Here is a 14,627-nt window from a genome sequence, read left to right as displayed (position 1 = left end):
CTGGTCTACACAATAACTGGAAAATAAAGATTGCATATTGAATGCATATTGAGGCAGAAACAAGATGTGATACTGATAGCTTTGGAGCAAGTTGACATACATGTGTTTCATCTACCCATGACAGGCTCTACTTTGCATGGATTATGGTGATGTAGAGTAGTCTTACACAGATAATGAACAGTGGTGATAGATAAGAAGCTGGTAACATACCTCTTCTCGTATTCTTTTCACCGTCTCTCCTTTCTGGGAAAGAGAAGATGAAGGACAACGTTGAAGTGAGGTGTGTGTAGTAGTGTCCTCAACCTGCAGATTGAAATCTGTCTGTACTTCAAATCCCTGTTAAAATGATACTTTTCTTCACATTGACTACATTTCCCCTTCATTGAAAAGTCATCTGAGCTAACATGGTATAGAAAAGTAGAATCCTCTATCAATCTGAGATGGATAGCACAATGCTGACACACAGTATTCTCATCCCATCCACATCTGAAATGTCTAAAATATGTATCCATTTTCACTTCAATCGGTTCCTTTATGTTCACATCTATAGCCCTCTACTCTTCTAGTCTCAACTCTTAATGTCTGTCCTGTCCTTATGAGATCCTTTCTGTGTGGCCCGCATCCAGCCAGCCTGCCCGGCACGCCACCCAGGCTCAGGAGTAGAATTAAGTCACACCTCTGTCATACATCCTCTGTCAGCTTTAGATTGCCTCCCCATCTGTCACTTTTATGATGGCCTCAGCCCATCACTCTCGCCTCCCTTCTCCAAATGATTCTACCACCTACGCCTATGACATTGACAACCGGATGTGTTCTAATAAAAACACTACCATACTATTTTGTGTACTTAGCCACATTGTTATTTCATTCTAAATAGTATGCTAGTGTGTAATTTGGGATATTTTAGAAGGTGTGGTTCTGCAGGCTAGCAGAGATAGAGATGAGGAATGAGAGAAAGGGGAAGGGAGTTATTAACACAAGTGCTTTGGATGGAGAGCCTGGTTACAGGACGGCATGTGCCAAACACAGCATTTCTCGGCCTCCCACCCCCTCTCCATCCCTCTGTATCCCCTTTTCCTCTTTGTCAGTCTCTGTCTTTTCTCTCGCCCCTCTTTCTTATCCCCTCTTTTTCTCAATCTCTCATCCCCTCTGTGTTGGTCCCCCCCCCCTCCCTCTCTCGCTCTCTCTCTCTCCCCTTCTCTCGCTCTCTCCATATTTCTTTATCCCTCTCATCCTTCTCTCTCTCTCTCTCTCTCTCTCTCTCTCTCTCTCTCTCTCTCTCTCTCTCTCTCTCTCTCTCTCTCTCTTTCTCTCTCTCGCTCTCTCTCTCTCTCTCTCTCTCTCTCTCTCTCTCTCTCTCTCTCTCTCTCTCTCTCTCTCTCTCTCTCTCTCTCTCTCTCTCTCTCTCTCTCTCTCTCTCTCTCTCTCTCTCTCTCTCTCTCTCTCTCTCTCTCTCTCTCTCTCTCTCTCTCTCTCTCTCTCTCTCTCTCTCTCAACCTGTTCTATTACAGTGCAAGGCTGCAGGGCAAGTGGGAGCCAGCGAGGGGGTAGAGAGCAGCCTACACCCCCTCCTAGTAGACACTAAACTGGTAAAGCGCAGCCTACACCCCCTCCTATAGCAGACACTAAACGGGCAGACAGTAATATGCCTTTCGGAGCTCCGTTTCAACCGGAGGTTTGCAGTCAACGTACTAATGTTTCTGTTTGATGGATTACTGTATTACATTAGGGGATAGAGAGGGTCTTAAGTGGCTTGGTTTAAGGCAATTACATTTACAGTCAGCAAATTGTGTGTCAGGAGGCCTTATGTCTGTTTTGCTTTTAAAGTAGAATGGAATGACATTAGAAAAATCCTTCCATATAGATTGGTTTATGAACACTTACAAAATGGCATGGTTTGAAGCGTCTATTTTTAATGGAGGATAATTCACATCACTTTTGCTAGTACAATATTAATCTAATTCTAGAAAATGTCTTCATTGATCTGAAAATAGCCATCCCTTGTGATAACAGCATGTCTTGGATCAGAAAGCCTCTCTGAATACTGTATGTCTTCAGATAAGAGCTATACATAACATTACATTTACATTTTAGTTATTTAGTAGACGCTCTTATCCAGGGAGACTTACAGTTAGTGAGTGCATACATTTTTCATTCTTGCCCCCCATGGGAAACGAACCCACAACCCTGGCGTTGCAAGCGCCATGCTCTACCAACTGAGCTACAGGGGACTACCATGTATATGATGGAAGAAAAAGATAATCCTTCTCACCTTGCCTATGATGCTGCCAACCTCCTACAAATACCAGGGATAAAACAAATATACATTCATAAATTAAAGAAATACAAGATTCTTAGAAATATCTACCTCTGCTTTCCAGAGACTCCTATCACCAACAACCTCTTTATGTGCTAAATCGACATACATTGAGCTCCAAAAGTATTGGGACAGTGACACAGTTTTTGTTATTCTGACTCTGTACTCCAGCACTTTGGATTTGAAATAACACAATAACTATGAGGTTAAAGTGCAGACTGTCAGCTTTAATTTGTGGGTATTTTCATCCATATCGGGTGAACCGTTTAGAAATTACAGCACATGTTGTACATAGTCCCCCCACTTTAGGTGACCAAAAGTATTGGGACAAATTAACTTACGTGTATTAAAGTAGTAAAAAGTTGAGTATTTGGTCCCATATTCCTAGCATGCAATGATTACACCAAGCTTGTGACTCTACAAACTTGTTGGATGCATTTGCCATTTGTTTTGATTGTGTTTCAGATTATTTTGTGCCAATATAAATGGATGGTAAATAATTTATTTACTTTTATTGTAAATAAGAATAGACTATGTTACTAAACACTTCTACATTAATGTGGACGCTACCATGATTACGGATAATCCTGAATGAATTGTGAATAATTATGAGTGAGAAAGTTACAGATGCACAAATATCATACCCCCCATAAAATGCTAACCTCCACTGTTATTGTAATGGTGAGAGGTTAGCATGTCTTGGGGGTATGATATTTGTGCGTCTGTAACTTTCTCAATCATTATTCACAATTCATTCAAGACATTCCGTAATCATGGCTGCATCCACATTAATGTAGAAGTGTTTAGAAACATAGTCCTGAATGAAACAACAAAAAATGTGTCACTGTCCCAATACTTTCGGAGCTCTCTGGAGGCAGCTGAGGGGAGAAAGGCTCATAATAATGGCCGGAACGGAGCAAATGGAATGGCATCAAACACCTGGAAACCATGTATTTTATGTATTCTCTACCATTCCACTGATTCCGCTCCAGTCATTACCATAAGCCCGTTCTCCCCAATGAAGGTGCCACCAACCTCCTGTACTGTATACAGTATACTGTCTTAACCAAATCTGTCATTTGTATTATTTACATTCTACAGACAAAGAAGAGCAGGAACACAAGTCAGGAGGGAAATGTATATTACAAAATTACATTCTTAAAATCCAACATTTGAATCCGAATACTTTAACTAATCCCTAAGCATTCATTTCTATATAGCTACAGTGAGGGGAAAAAGTATTTGATCCCCTGCTGATTTTGTACGTTTGCCCACTGACAAAGAAATGATCAGTCTATAATTTTAATGGTAGGTTTATTTGAACAGTGAGAGACAGAATAACAAACAAGAAAATCCAGAAAAACGCATGTCAAAAATGTTGCATGATTTTGCATTTTAATGAGGGAAATAAGTATTTGACCCCCTCTCAATCAGAAAGATTTCTGGCTCCCAGGTGTCTTTTATACAGGTAACGAGCTGAGATTAGGAGCACACTCTTAAAGGGAGTGCTCCTAATCTCAGTTTGTTACCTGCATAAAAGACACCTGTCCACAGAAGCAATAAATCAATCAGATTCCAAACTCTCCACCATGGCCAAGACCAAAGAGCTCTCCAAGTATGTCAGGGACAAGATTGTAGACCTACACAAGGCTGGAATGGGCTACAAGACCATTGCCAAGCAGCTTGGTGAGAAGGTGACAACAGTTGGTTTGATTATTCTCAAATGGAAGAAACACAAAAGACCTGTCAATCTCCCTCGGCCTGGGGCTCCATGCAAGATCTCACCTCGTGGAGTTGCAATGATCATGAGAACGGTGAGGAATCAGCCCAGAACTACACAGCAGGATCTTGTCAATGATCTCAAGTCAGCTGGGACCATAGTCACCAAGAAAACAATTGGTAACACACTACGCCGTGAAGGACTGAAATCCTGCAGCGCCTGCAAGGTCCCCCTGCTCAAGAAAGCACATACACAGGCCCGTCATAAATTTGCCAATGAACATCTGAATGATTCAGAGGAGAACTGGGTGAAAGTGTTGTGGTCAGATGAGACCAAAATGGAGCTCTTTGGCATCAACTCAACTCGCCGTGTTTGGAGGAGGAGGAATGCTGCCTATGACCCCAAGAACACCATCCCCACCTTCAAACATTGAGGTGGAAACATTTTGCTTTGGGGGTGTTTTTCTGCTAAGGGGACAGGACAACTTCACCACATCAAAGGGACGATGGACGGGGCCATGTACCGTCAAATCTTGGGTGAGAACCTCCTTCCCTCAGCCAGGGCATTGAAAATGGGTCGTGGATGGGTATTCCAGCATGACAATGACCCAAAACACACGGCCAAGGCAACAAAGGAGTGGCTCAAGAAGAAGCACATTAAGGTCCTGGAGTGGCCTAGCCAGTCTCCAGACCTTAATCCCATAGAAAATATGTGGAGGGAGCTGAAGGTTCGAGTTGCCAAACGTCAGCCTCGAAACCTTAATGACTTGGAGAAGATCTGCAAAGAGGAGTGGGACAAAATCCCTCCTGAGATGTGTGCAAACCTGGTGGCCAATTACAAGAAACGTCTGACCTCTGTGATTGCCAACAAGGGTTTTGCCACCAAGTACTAAGTCATGTTTTGCAGAGGGGTCAAATACTTATTTCCCTCATTAAAATGCAAATCAATTCATAAAATTTTTGACATGCGTTTCTCTGGATTTTTTTGTTTTTATTATAGACTGATCATGTCTTTGTCAGTGGGCAAACGTACAAAATCAGCAGGGGATCAAATACTTTTTTCCCTCACTGTACAGTTATTCCCATACAATTCCTCTTATATATTCCCAGTTATTCCCATACAATTAGTCTTATATATTCCCAGTTCTTCCCATACAATTACTCTTATATATTCCCAGTTATTCCCATACAATTACTCTTATATATTCCCAGTTATTCCCATACAATTCCTCTTATATATTCCCAGTTATTCCCATACAATTCCTCTTATATATTCCCAGTTATTCCCATACAATTCCTCTTATATATTCCCAGTTATTCCCATACAATTACTCTTATATATTCCTAGTTCTTCCCATACAATGCCTCTTATATATTCCCAGTTATTCCCATACAATTACTCTTATATATTCCCAGTTATTCCCATACAATTACTCTTATATATTCCCAGTTATTCCCATACAATTACTCTTATATATTCCCAGTTCTTCCCATACAATTCCTCTTATATATTCCCAGTTATTCCCATACAATTCCTCTTATATATTCCCAGTTATTCCCATACAATTACTCTTATATATTCCCAGTTATTACCATACAATTACTCTTATATATTCCTAGTTATTCCCATCCACTCAAACTGTACCTTGCCGTGCATGAGCAGTCGGAGTGTGAGGGTCACACCCAGGACCCCGTCTCCAAAGTCCTGCTCACAGTTCATAGTGATATGGGAGTTGCACACAGGGAGACGCATGAACAAAGCTCATCCAATGGACACGCTGTCAGATGAAGACTGCTGCTCTCTCTCTTCTCTGTCACTCCCCAGTCCTTCAAAGCTCTGCTGAGACAAAGTAAAGAAAATGCCATACGTTAGACTTGATACCTGTTCGGTATCAATACAACTAGATTTCAATACAAACACTCTTCCCATACAATTACCCTTATATATTCCCAGTTATTTCCATCCAATTACTCTTACATATTCCCAGTTATTCCCATACAATTACTCTTATATATTCCCAGTTATTCCCATACAATTACTCATATATTTCCAGTTATTCCCATACAATTACTCTGTTTGGTATCAATACAACTAGATTTCAATACAAACACTCTTACTCATTTGTTGTGATGTTTTACCTCAACATTTGAATGATGTGATATCAACTAGAATGTCACTTTGCAATAGGAAGTCAATGGAGAAAATATCCTGTTTGCATGACAAGACATACCCAAGGCAGAGCCACCATCACATCTCAATCTCACAATGCAGGATGCTTGAAACAGAATCTGAATTCAGAGTGTTGAATTCAAATCAGTCACTCTCAGTGAGTCCTGCTCCATGGCCATTGTGCTTTCTGTAGCTGTTCAAGGTCTAACCCACTGCACAGCTGTATCGTGGGCTTCACAGAAAGTGAATACAGTATGCAGATAGTTGTCTATCTCTAAGGTTACCATTACTAACCGAACAGGGCATTGAGGACAGCATAAAGCTCAAACAAGTTCACAATATCCTGCTGAATGTAAGGTTTGCCCATCCCCGTGGATTGATGAGGAATTGAAAAATTGTATGGTTGAGAGGGATGAGGCAAAAGGAATGGCAGGTAAGTCTGGCTGCACAACCGATTGGCAAACGTATTGCAAATTGAGATATCATGTGACTAAACTGAATAAAAAGAAGAAGAAACTACACTATGAAACAAAGATAAATGACATAAAGAATGATAGTAAAAAGCTTTGGAGCACCTTAAATGACATTTTGGGAAGAAAGGCAAACTCAGCTCCATCATTCATTGAATCAGATGGCTCATTCATCACAAAACCAAATGATATTGCCAACTACTTTAATGATTTTTTCATTGGCAAGATTAGCAAATTTAGGCATGACATGCCAGCAACAAACGCTGACACTACACATCCAAGTACACTACCGTTCAAAAGTTTGGGGTCACTTAGAAATGTCCTTGTTTTCAAAAGAAAAGCAATTTTGTTGTCCATTAAAATAACATCTAATTGATCAGAAATACAGTGTAGACATTGTTAATGTTATAAATGGCTATTGTAGCTGGAAACGGCTGATTTTTTATGGAATATATACATAGGCGTACAGAGGCCCATTATCAGCAACCATCAGTCCTGTGTTCCAATGGCACGTTGTGTTTGCTAATCCAAGTTTATCATTTTAAAAGGCTAATTGATAATTAGAAAACCCTTTTGCAAACTGTTGTGCTGATTAAAGAAGCAATAAAACTGAAGAAGCAATTAAATACTACTCCCTTCACAGAACAGCGCAAACTGGCTCTAATCAGAATAGAAAGAGGAGTGGAAGGCCCTGGTGCACAACTGAGCAAGAGGACAAATACATTTTAGAGTGTCTAGTTTGAGAAACAGACGCCTCGCAGGTCCTCAACTGGCAGCTTCATTAAATAGTACCCGCAAAACACCAGTCTCAACGTCAACAGTAAAGAGGCGACTCCGGGATGCTGACCTGCTGTGTTCTTTTGCCCATCTTAATCTTTTAATTTTATTGGCCAGTCTGAGATATGGCCTTTTCTTTGCAACTCTGCCTAGAAGGTCAGCATCCCGGAGTCGCCTCTTCACTGTTGACATTGAGACTGGTGTTTTGCGGGTACTATTTAATGAAGCTGCCAGTTGAGGACCTGTAAGGCATCTGTTTCTCAAACTAGACCCTCTAATGTATTTGTCCTCTTGCTCAGTTGTGCACCGGGGCCTCCCACTCCTCTTTCTATTTTGGTTAGAGCCAGTTTGCGCTGTTCTGTGAAGGGAGTAGTACACAGCGTTGTACAAGATCTTCAGTTTCTTGGCAATTTCTCGCATGCAATAGCCTTCATTTCTCAGAACAAGAATAGACTGACGATTTTCAGAAGAAAGTTCTTTGTTTCTGGCCATTTTGAGCCTGTAATCGAACCCACAATTGCTGATGCTCCAGATACTCAACTAGTCTCAAGAAGGCCAGTTTTATTGCTTCTTTAATCAGCACAACAGTTTTCAGCTGTGCTAACTTAATTGCAAAAGGGTTTTCTAATGTTCAATTATCCTTTTAAAATGATAAACTTGGATTAGCATACACAACGTGCCATTGGAACACAGGACTGATGGTTGCTGATAATGGGCCTCTGTACGCCTATGTAGATTTTCCATAAAAAATCTGCCATTTCCAGCTACAATAGCCATTTACAACATAAACAATGTCGACACTGTATTTCTGATCAATCTTTTCTTTCAAAAACAAGTAAATATCTAAGTGACCCCAAACTTTTGAACGTTAGTGTATATCTGACCAAATTATGAAAGACAAGCGTTGTAATTTTGAATTCCGTAAAGTGAGTGTGGAAGAGGTGAAAAAATTATTGTTGTCTATCAACAATGACAAGCCACCGGGGTCTGACAACTTGGATGGAAAATTACTGAGGATAATAGCGTACGATATTGCCACTGCTATTTGACATATTTTGAATTTAAGCATTTTACAATACATTTTAGTCATTTAGCAGACGCTCTTATTAAGCCTACTAGAAAGTGTGTGCCCCAGGCTTGGAGGGAAGCAAAAGTCATTCCGCTACCTAAGAATAGTAAAGCCCCTTTTACTGGCTCAAATAGCCGACCAATCAGTCTGTTACCAACCCTTAGTAAACTTTTGGAAAAAATAGTGTTTGATCAGATACAATGCTATTTTACAGTAAACAAATTGTCTACAAACTTTCAGCATGCTTATAGGGAAAGGCATTCAACAAGCACTTACACAAATGACTGATGATTGGCTGAGATAAATTGATGATAAATGATTGTGGGGGCTGTTTTGTTAGACTTCAGTGCGGCTTTTGACATTATCGATCATGGTCTGCTGCTGTAAAAACGTATGTGTTATGGCTTTACACCCCCTGCTATATTGTGGATAAAGAGTTACCTGTCTAACAGAACACATAGGGTGTTCTTTAATGGAAGTCTCTCCAACATAATCCAAGTAGAATCTGGAATTCCCCAGGGCAGCTGTCTATGCCCCTTACTTTTTTCAATCTTTACTAATGACATGCCACTGGCTTTGAGTAAAGCCACTGTGTCTATGGATGACTCAACACTATACATGTCAGGTACTACAGCGACTGAAATGACTGCAACACTTAACAAAGAGCTTTGTTAAGTGTTGCAGTTAGTTTCAGAGTGGGTGGCAAGGAATAACTTAGTCTTAAATATTTCTAAAACTAAAAGCATTGTATTTAGGACAAATCATTCACTAAACACTAAACCTCAACTCAATCTTGTAATAAATCATGTGGAAATTTAGCAAGTTGAGGTGACTAAACTGCTTGGAGTAACCCTGGATAGTAAACTGTCATGGTCAAAACATATTGATACATCAGTAGCTAAGATGGGGAGAAGTCTGTCCATAATAAAGCGCTATTCTGCCTTCTTAAAAGCACTATCAACAAGGCAGGTCCTACAGGCCCTTGTTTTGTCGCACCTGGACTACTGTTCAGTCATGTGGTCAGGTGCCACAAAAAGGGACTTAGGAAAATTGCAATTGGTTCAGAACAGGGCAGCACGGCTGGCCCTTGGATGTACACAGAGAGCTAATATTAATAATATGCATGTCAATCTCTCCTGGCTCAAAGTGGAGGAGAGATTGACTTCATTACTACTTGTATTTATGAGAGGTATTGACATGTTGAATGCACCGAGCTGTCTGTTTGAGCTGCTGGCGCACAGCTCGGACATCCATGCATACCCCACATGACATGCCACAAGAGGTCTCTTCACAGTCCCCAAGTCCAGAACAGACTATGGGAGGCGCACAGTACTACATAGAGCCATGACTACATGGAACTCTATTCCACATCAAATAACTGATGCAAACAGTAAAATTAGATTTAAAAAACAGATAAAAATACACCTTATGGAACAGCGGGGACTGTGAAGCAACACAAACAAAGGCACAGACACATGCATACACACGACAACATACGCACTATTAACACACACGTACACATGGATATTGTACTGTAGATTTGTGGTAGTGGTGGAATATGGGCCTGAGGGCACACAGTGTGTTGTGAAATCTGTGAATGTATTGTAATGTTTTTTAAATTGTATAAACTGCCATAATTTTGCTGGACCCCAGGAAGAGTAGTAATGGGAATCCATAATAAATACAAATGCAAATACAAATACAAATACAAATGTGCACAATAAAGCAATATATCTCAACCCCCTGATAATGAAGCAGCAATGTCCCATCCTTCTGAGGTAATTGTAAATCGATGGTCATCCATAACTAAGTCATAATGATGAAGGAATAATGTGTGAGCAGGCTATTGACTTCTAGCAGTGCTGCTGTCAGCTGCAGGGTTCCAGGCCACTCTGGCTAGCGGGGAGATTGTTCCCTAATAGACAACGAGTGGGTGTTAGTGAGTACAGGACGAGACTGACTGGCCCTTGATTAACTGGTAGCTGACTTCCCTATAATCAGAGAGGTTGGAGAGAGACTGAGCCCAAAATGGCATGGTGTCCTTGGGTACATGGGTTATGTGATGATTGTTCCTTTCAAACGTTTTAATAGAAGGCTACAATAGCACTTTGGTTTCAAAAAGTGCATTTAATTATATTACAGCTTGCAGTTGTTTCAGTTCTTCAGCTAATTAAAAAACGGTGCTATGCTGCGATGTGCTGTACTGTGATGTGCTGTACTGTGATGTGATGTGATGTGCTGTGCTCCAACTATGTGAAGACTAGGCTGTTGTACACAGAAATAGATAAGCTTCAGGACCAGTGAGAAAGAAACAGGTAAAATGGATGGTGCAGAGATTAGAACATGTTCAACACATCAGCAACCAATGAGAGGCCTTTCCACTGAATCCAGTCTGACAGTGCACTACTGGGTACACTGCGTGCATGTCAGTTCTTGTGACATATTGTGAGTCACCTGGGTGCTCAGCAGTCTAGGCACACAGGGTGTATAATTAGCTTATGGAGATATTTATGTTTCCTCTTGATTTACGGTGGTTTCTGACTGTTGTCAGCCCAGACAGAGTAAATACAGGCTTGGTAAAATATAAATAGCTGGCTGCTGCACCAGTAGCAGTAATCAAACTAAGCGCACAATCCCTAAGAGCAAATGAAGAGCTGCGAAATTACCACATATTATTTTGGTGATTTGATAAATCATCTTTATCGAGTTATTCTCCAGAGTCATTCACGCAATGGCATTACAGACCCAGCCATTTCAGACCCAGCCATTCCAGACCCAGCCATTCCAGACCCAGCCATTTCAGACCCAGCCATTTCAGACCCAGCCATTCCAGACCCAGCCATTTCAGGAAGTAGTAAATGGAAATTGACAATGTTTTTTCTATGGGTATTTTCAAGTGATGTATGAAATTGTATTCATTTCCTGAAATGAATTAGAATCGACCCAAACTCTGGCACCGTACTACAGTCCACATGCACACACATAGCCCCAGCCCTCTACACTAACACTAATAATAATACTAATTTGTATGATGTTTTTTGAGTAAGTCAGAGCAGTCCAGCTGACGCTGCAGTCCCTGCATATGGATTCTGTTCTGCACTTGTAGAGTGGCTCGCATATCCCATCCTCCCTGTTTGGTCAAGGCCACTTGTTTTAATAGGAACGCTGCTGACCGTCAGCCAAGTGCATTCCACCTAGCCTTCAATACCCAGTATGCTGCTGCTGGCCTACTGATGAAGACATCATTGAGAAACACAATCGCTCCCTCCGGCTTCCAGCAGGTTCCTTCTTTATTAACCTGCCTCTTCAAATCACTTCATACATTTTTCAAGCTGTTTTAGAGCGGCATGTGGGTGTCCATGTTGTTTTTGTGCAGGCAGGTTGGGGTATGTCATATGTGTGGAGATCATGGTTAATCAAAGGGAGTCTGCTGTTTATCAAAATGCTATTCCTCAGAGGCCATTTCTAGACAGGTTTAACAGCCAGGGCTGCTAGCTATCTGTTTATTTATGTACAGTTTGCATGCAGAGGGTCTTTAAACGTAACACGCCATCCCTCTCTGATATCATGTGGTAGCTTGGCTGCTACTTGCCTAAGCCTGTGGTGTCCGATGAATTACCACGGCACAGCCTTGTAATGCTGGCCTTTCAGCATCGGCCAGAGAGCAAAGCAGAGTGGCGGTGATAAGGTATGTACTGGGCTAGAAAGAACTTCATCTGCTTTTAAAGAGACACAATGGATCGACTCGACAACATTATCTAGGCTAATTTACACCTTTACAGTGGGGAAAAAAAGTATTTAGTCAGCCACCAATTGTGCAAGTTCTCCCACTTAAAAAGATGAGAGAGGCCTGTAATCATCATAGGTACACGTCAACTATGACACACAAAATGAGAAAAAAAAATCCAGAAAATCACATTGTAGGATTTTTAATGACTTTATTTGCAAATTATGGTGGCAAATAAGTATTTGGTCAATAACAAAAGTTTCTCAATACTTTGTTATATATCCTTTTTTTGGCAATGACACAGGTCAAACGTTTTCTGTAAGTCTTCACAAGGTTTTCACACACTGTTGCTGGTATTTTGGCCCATTCCTCCATGCAGATCTCCTCTAGAGCAGTGATGTTTTGGGGCTGTCGCTGGGCAACACAGACTTTCAACTCCCTCCAAAGATTTTCTATGGGGTTGAGATCTGGAGACTGGCTAGGCCACTCCAGGACCTTGAAATGCTTCTTACGAAGCCACTCCTTCATTGCCTGGGCGGTGTGTTTGGGATCATTATCATGCTGAAAGACCCAGCCACGTTTCATCTTCAATGCCCTTGCTGATGGAAGGAGGTTTTCAATCAAAATCTCACGATACATGGCCCCATTCATTCTTTCCTTTACACAGATCAGTCGTCCTGGTCCCTTTGCAGAAAAACAGCCCCAAAGCATGATGTTTCCACCCCCATGCTTCACAGTAGGCATGGTGTTCTTTGGATGCAACTCAGCATTCTTTATCCTCCAAACACGACGAGTTGAGTTTTTACCAAAAAGTTCTATTTTGGTTTCATCTGACCATATGACATTCTCCCAATCCTCTTCAGGATCATCCAAATGCACTCTAGCAAACTTCAGACGGGCCTGGACATGTACTGGCTTAAGCAGGGGGACACGTCTGGCACTGCAGGATTTGAGTCCCTTGCGGCGTAGTGTGTTACTGATGGTAGGCTTTGTTACTTTGGTCCCAGCTCTCTGCAGGTCATTCACTAGGTCCCCCCGTGTGGTTCTGGGATTTTTGCTCACCGTTCTTGTGATCATTTTGACCCCACGGGGTGAGATCTTGCGTGGAGCCCCAGATCGAGGGAGATTATCAGTGGTCTTGTATGTCTTCCATTTCCTAATAATTGCTCCCACAGTTGATTTCTTCAAACCAAGCTGCTTACCTATTGCAGATTCAGTCTTCCCAGCCTGGTGCAGGTCTACAATTTTGTTTCTGGTGTCCTTTGACAGCTCTTTGTCTTGGCCATAGTGGAGTTTGGAGTGTGACTGTTTGAGGTTGTGGACAGGTGTCTTTTATACTGATAACAAGTTCAAACAGGTGCCATTAATACAGGTAACGAGTGTTGGACAGAGGAGCCTCTTAAAGAATAAGTTACAGGTCTGTGAGAGCCAGAAATCTTGCTTGTTTGTAGGTGACCAAATACTTATTTTCCACCATAATTTGCAAATAAATTCATTAACAATCCTACAATGTGATTTTCAGGATTTTTTTTTTTCTCAATTTGTCTGTCATAGTTGACGTGTACCTATGATGAAAATTACAGGCCTCTCTCATCTTTTTAAGTGGGAGAACTTGCACAATTGGTGGCTGACTAAATACTTTTTTCCCCCACTGTATATTAAAGCCTCACACAATTATCTCCAAGATGTTACACAACATAGTGGCCCGAGGGCTGACTACAGATGAACTGAAAACCAAACATTCCCTCTCTTATCTTTGAAAGAGAAGAAATGCAGAGTTTACTGTTGCGTGCATGCTGGATCATGGTCCGAAACACATCTGATTATCATGGCACACACATTTACGTAACGGCGCGCTAACTTCATTATGCTGTAGGGCACGGCTAAAATGTTAGCGCTTTATTGCATTAGGAGTTAATGGTTGGAGGGATCATTATGTGCTGCACTCTGGGCTGATAACAAGGCATGTGCTATATGTCTGTGAGGCGAGGGGGCGGTGTGGTGAGCCTCTGAACCAACCCATTCTCAGAATCCCAAGCACCAGTGTTCCAGAATGAACAGAGCCCCTCTGTTCTAAATTAAAACTCAGATCTACTCAGAACTCAGGGCAGGGGCATTAGAGAGGTACCAGACTGCACTGCAGGTTGAGGACAGGGTGGAGGCAGGGTGGATAGCAGCCACACAGTCCTGCAGGTCTGTCTCTCTGTATGTTCGTTGAACCTCACACAGTGCTGTTGCTCTGTCTAATTGGACAGTCTGATGATTGGTTCAATTGTGATTCATTACATGATCTCAATAGTCACAAAAAAAGTTTCAATATCATATATGCTAATGTACAGTGTTGCTTCCGTCCCTCGCCTCGCCCCTACCTGGGCTTG

General features: G+C 41.6%; 1 protein-coding gene across 1 annotated transcript in view; it reads right to left on the bottom strand.

The window, feature by feature from the left end:
• The window catches only part of LOC311121354 (poly(rC)-binding protein 4-like), a 57,436-nt gene that overhangs the window by 29,218 nt on the left and 13,591 nt on the right, over positions 1-14,627 (bottom strand). The window contains exons 2-4 of the mRNA XM_084195853.1: positions 5,682-5,873; positions 2,273-2,296; positions 211-243 (exon numbers count right to left, since the gene is read on the bottom strand). Coding sequence (XP_084051979.1) covers positions 211-243; positions 2,273-2,296; positions 5,682-5,789 — 165 coding nt within the window. The 5' untranslated portion in view covers positions 5,790-5,873. The remainder of the gene's footprint in view (positions 1-210; positions 244-2,272; positions 2,297-5,681; positions 5,874-14,627) is intronic.

The sequence above is a fragment of the Coregonus lavaretus genome (genome assembly GCF_964263955.1).
Source record: "Coregonus lavaretus genome assembly, contig: HAP1_SCAFFOLD_2586, whole genome shotgun sequence".
Classification (NCBI taxonomy): Eukaryota; Metazoa; Chordata; class Actinopteri; order Salmoniformes; family Salmonidae; genus Coregonus; species Coregonus lavaretus.
The sequence above is the reverse complement of the archived record's forward strand: the minus strand, read 5'-3'. Positions and strand labels throughout refer to the sequence as shown.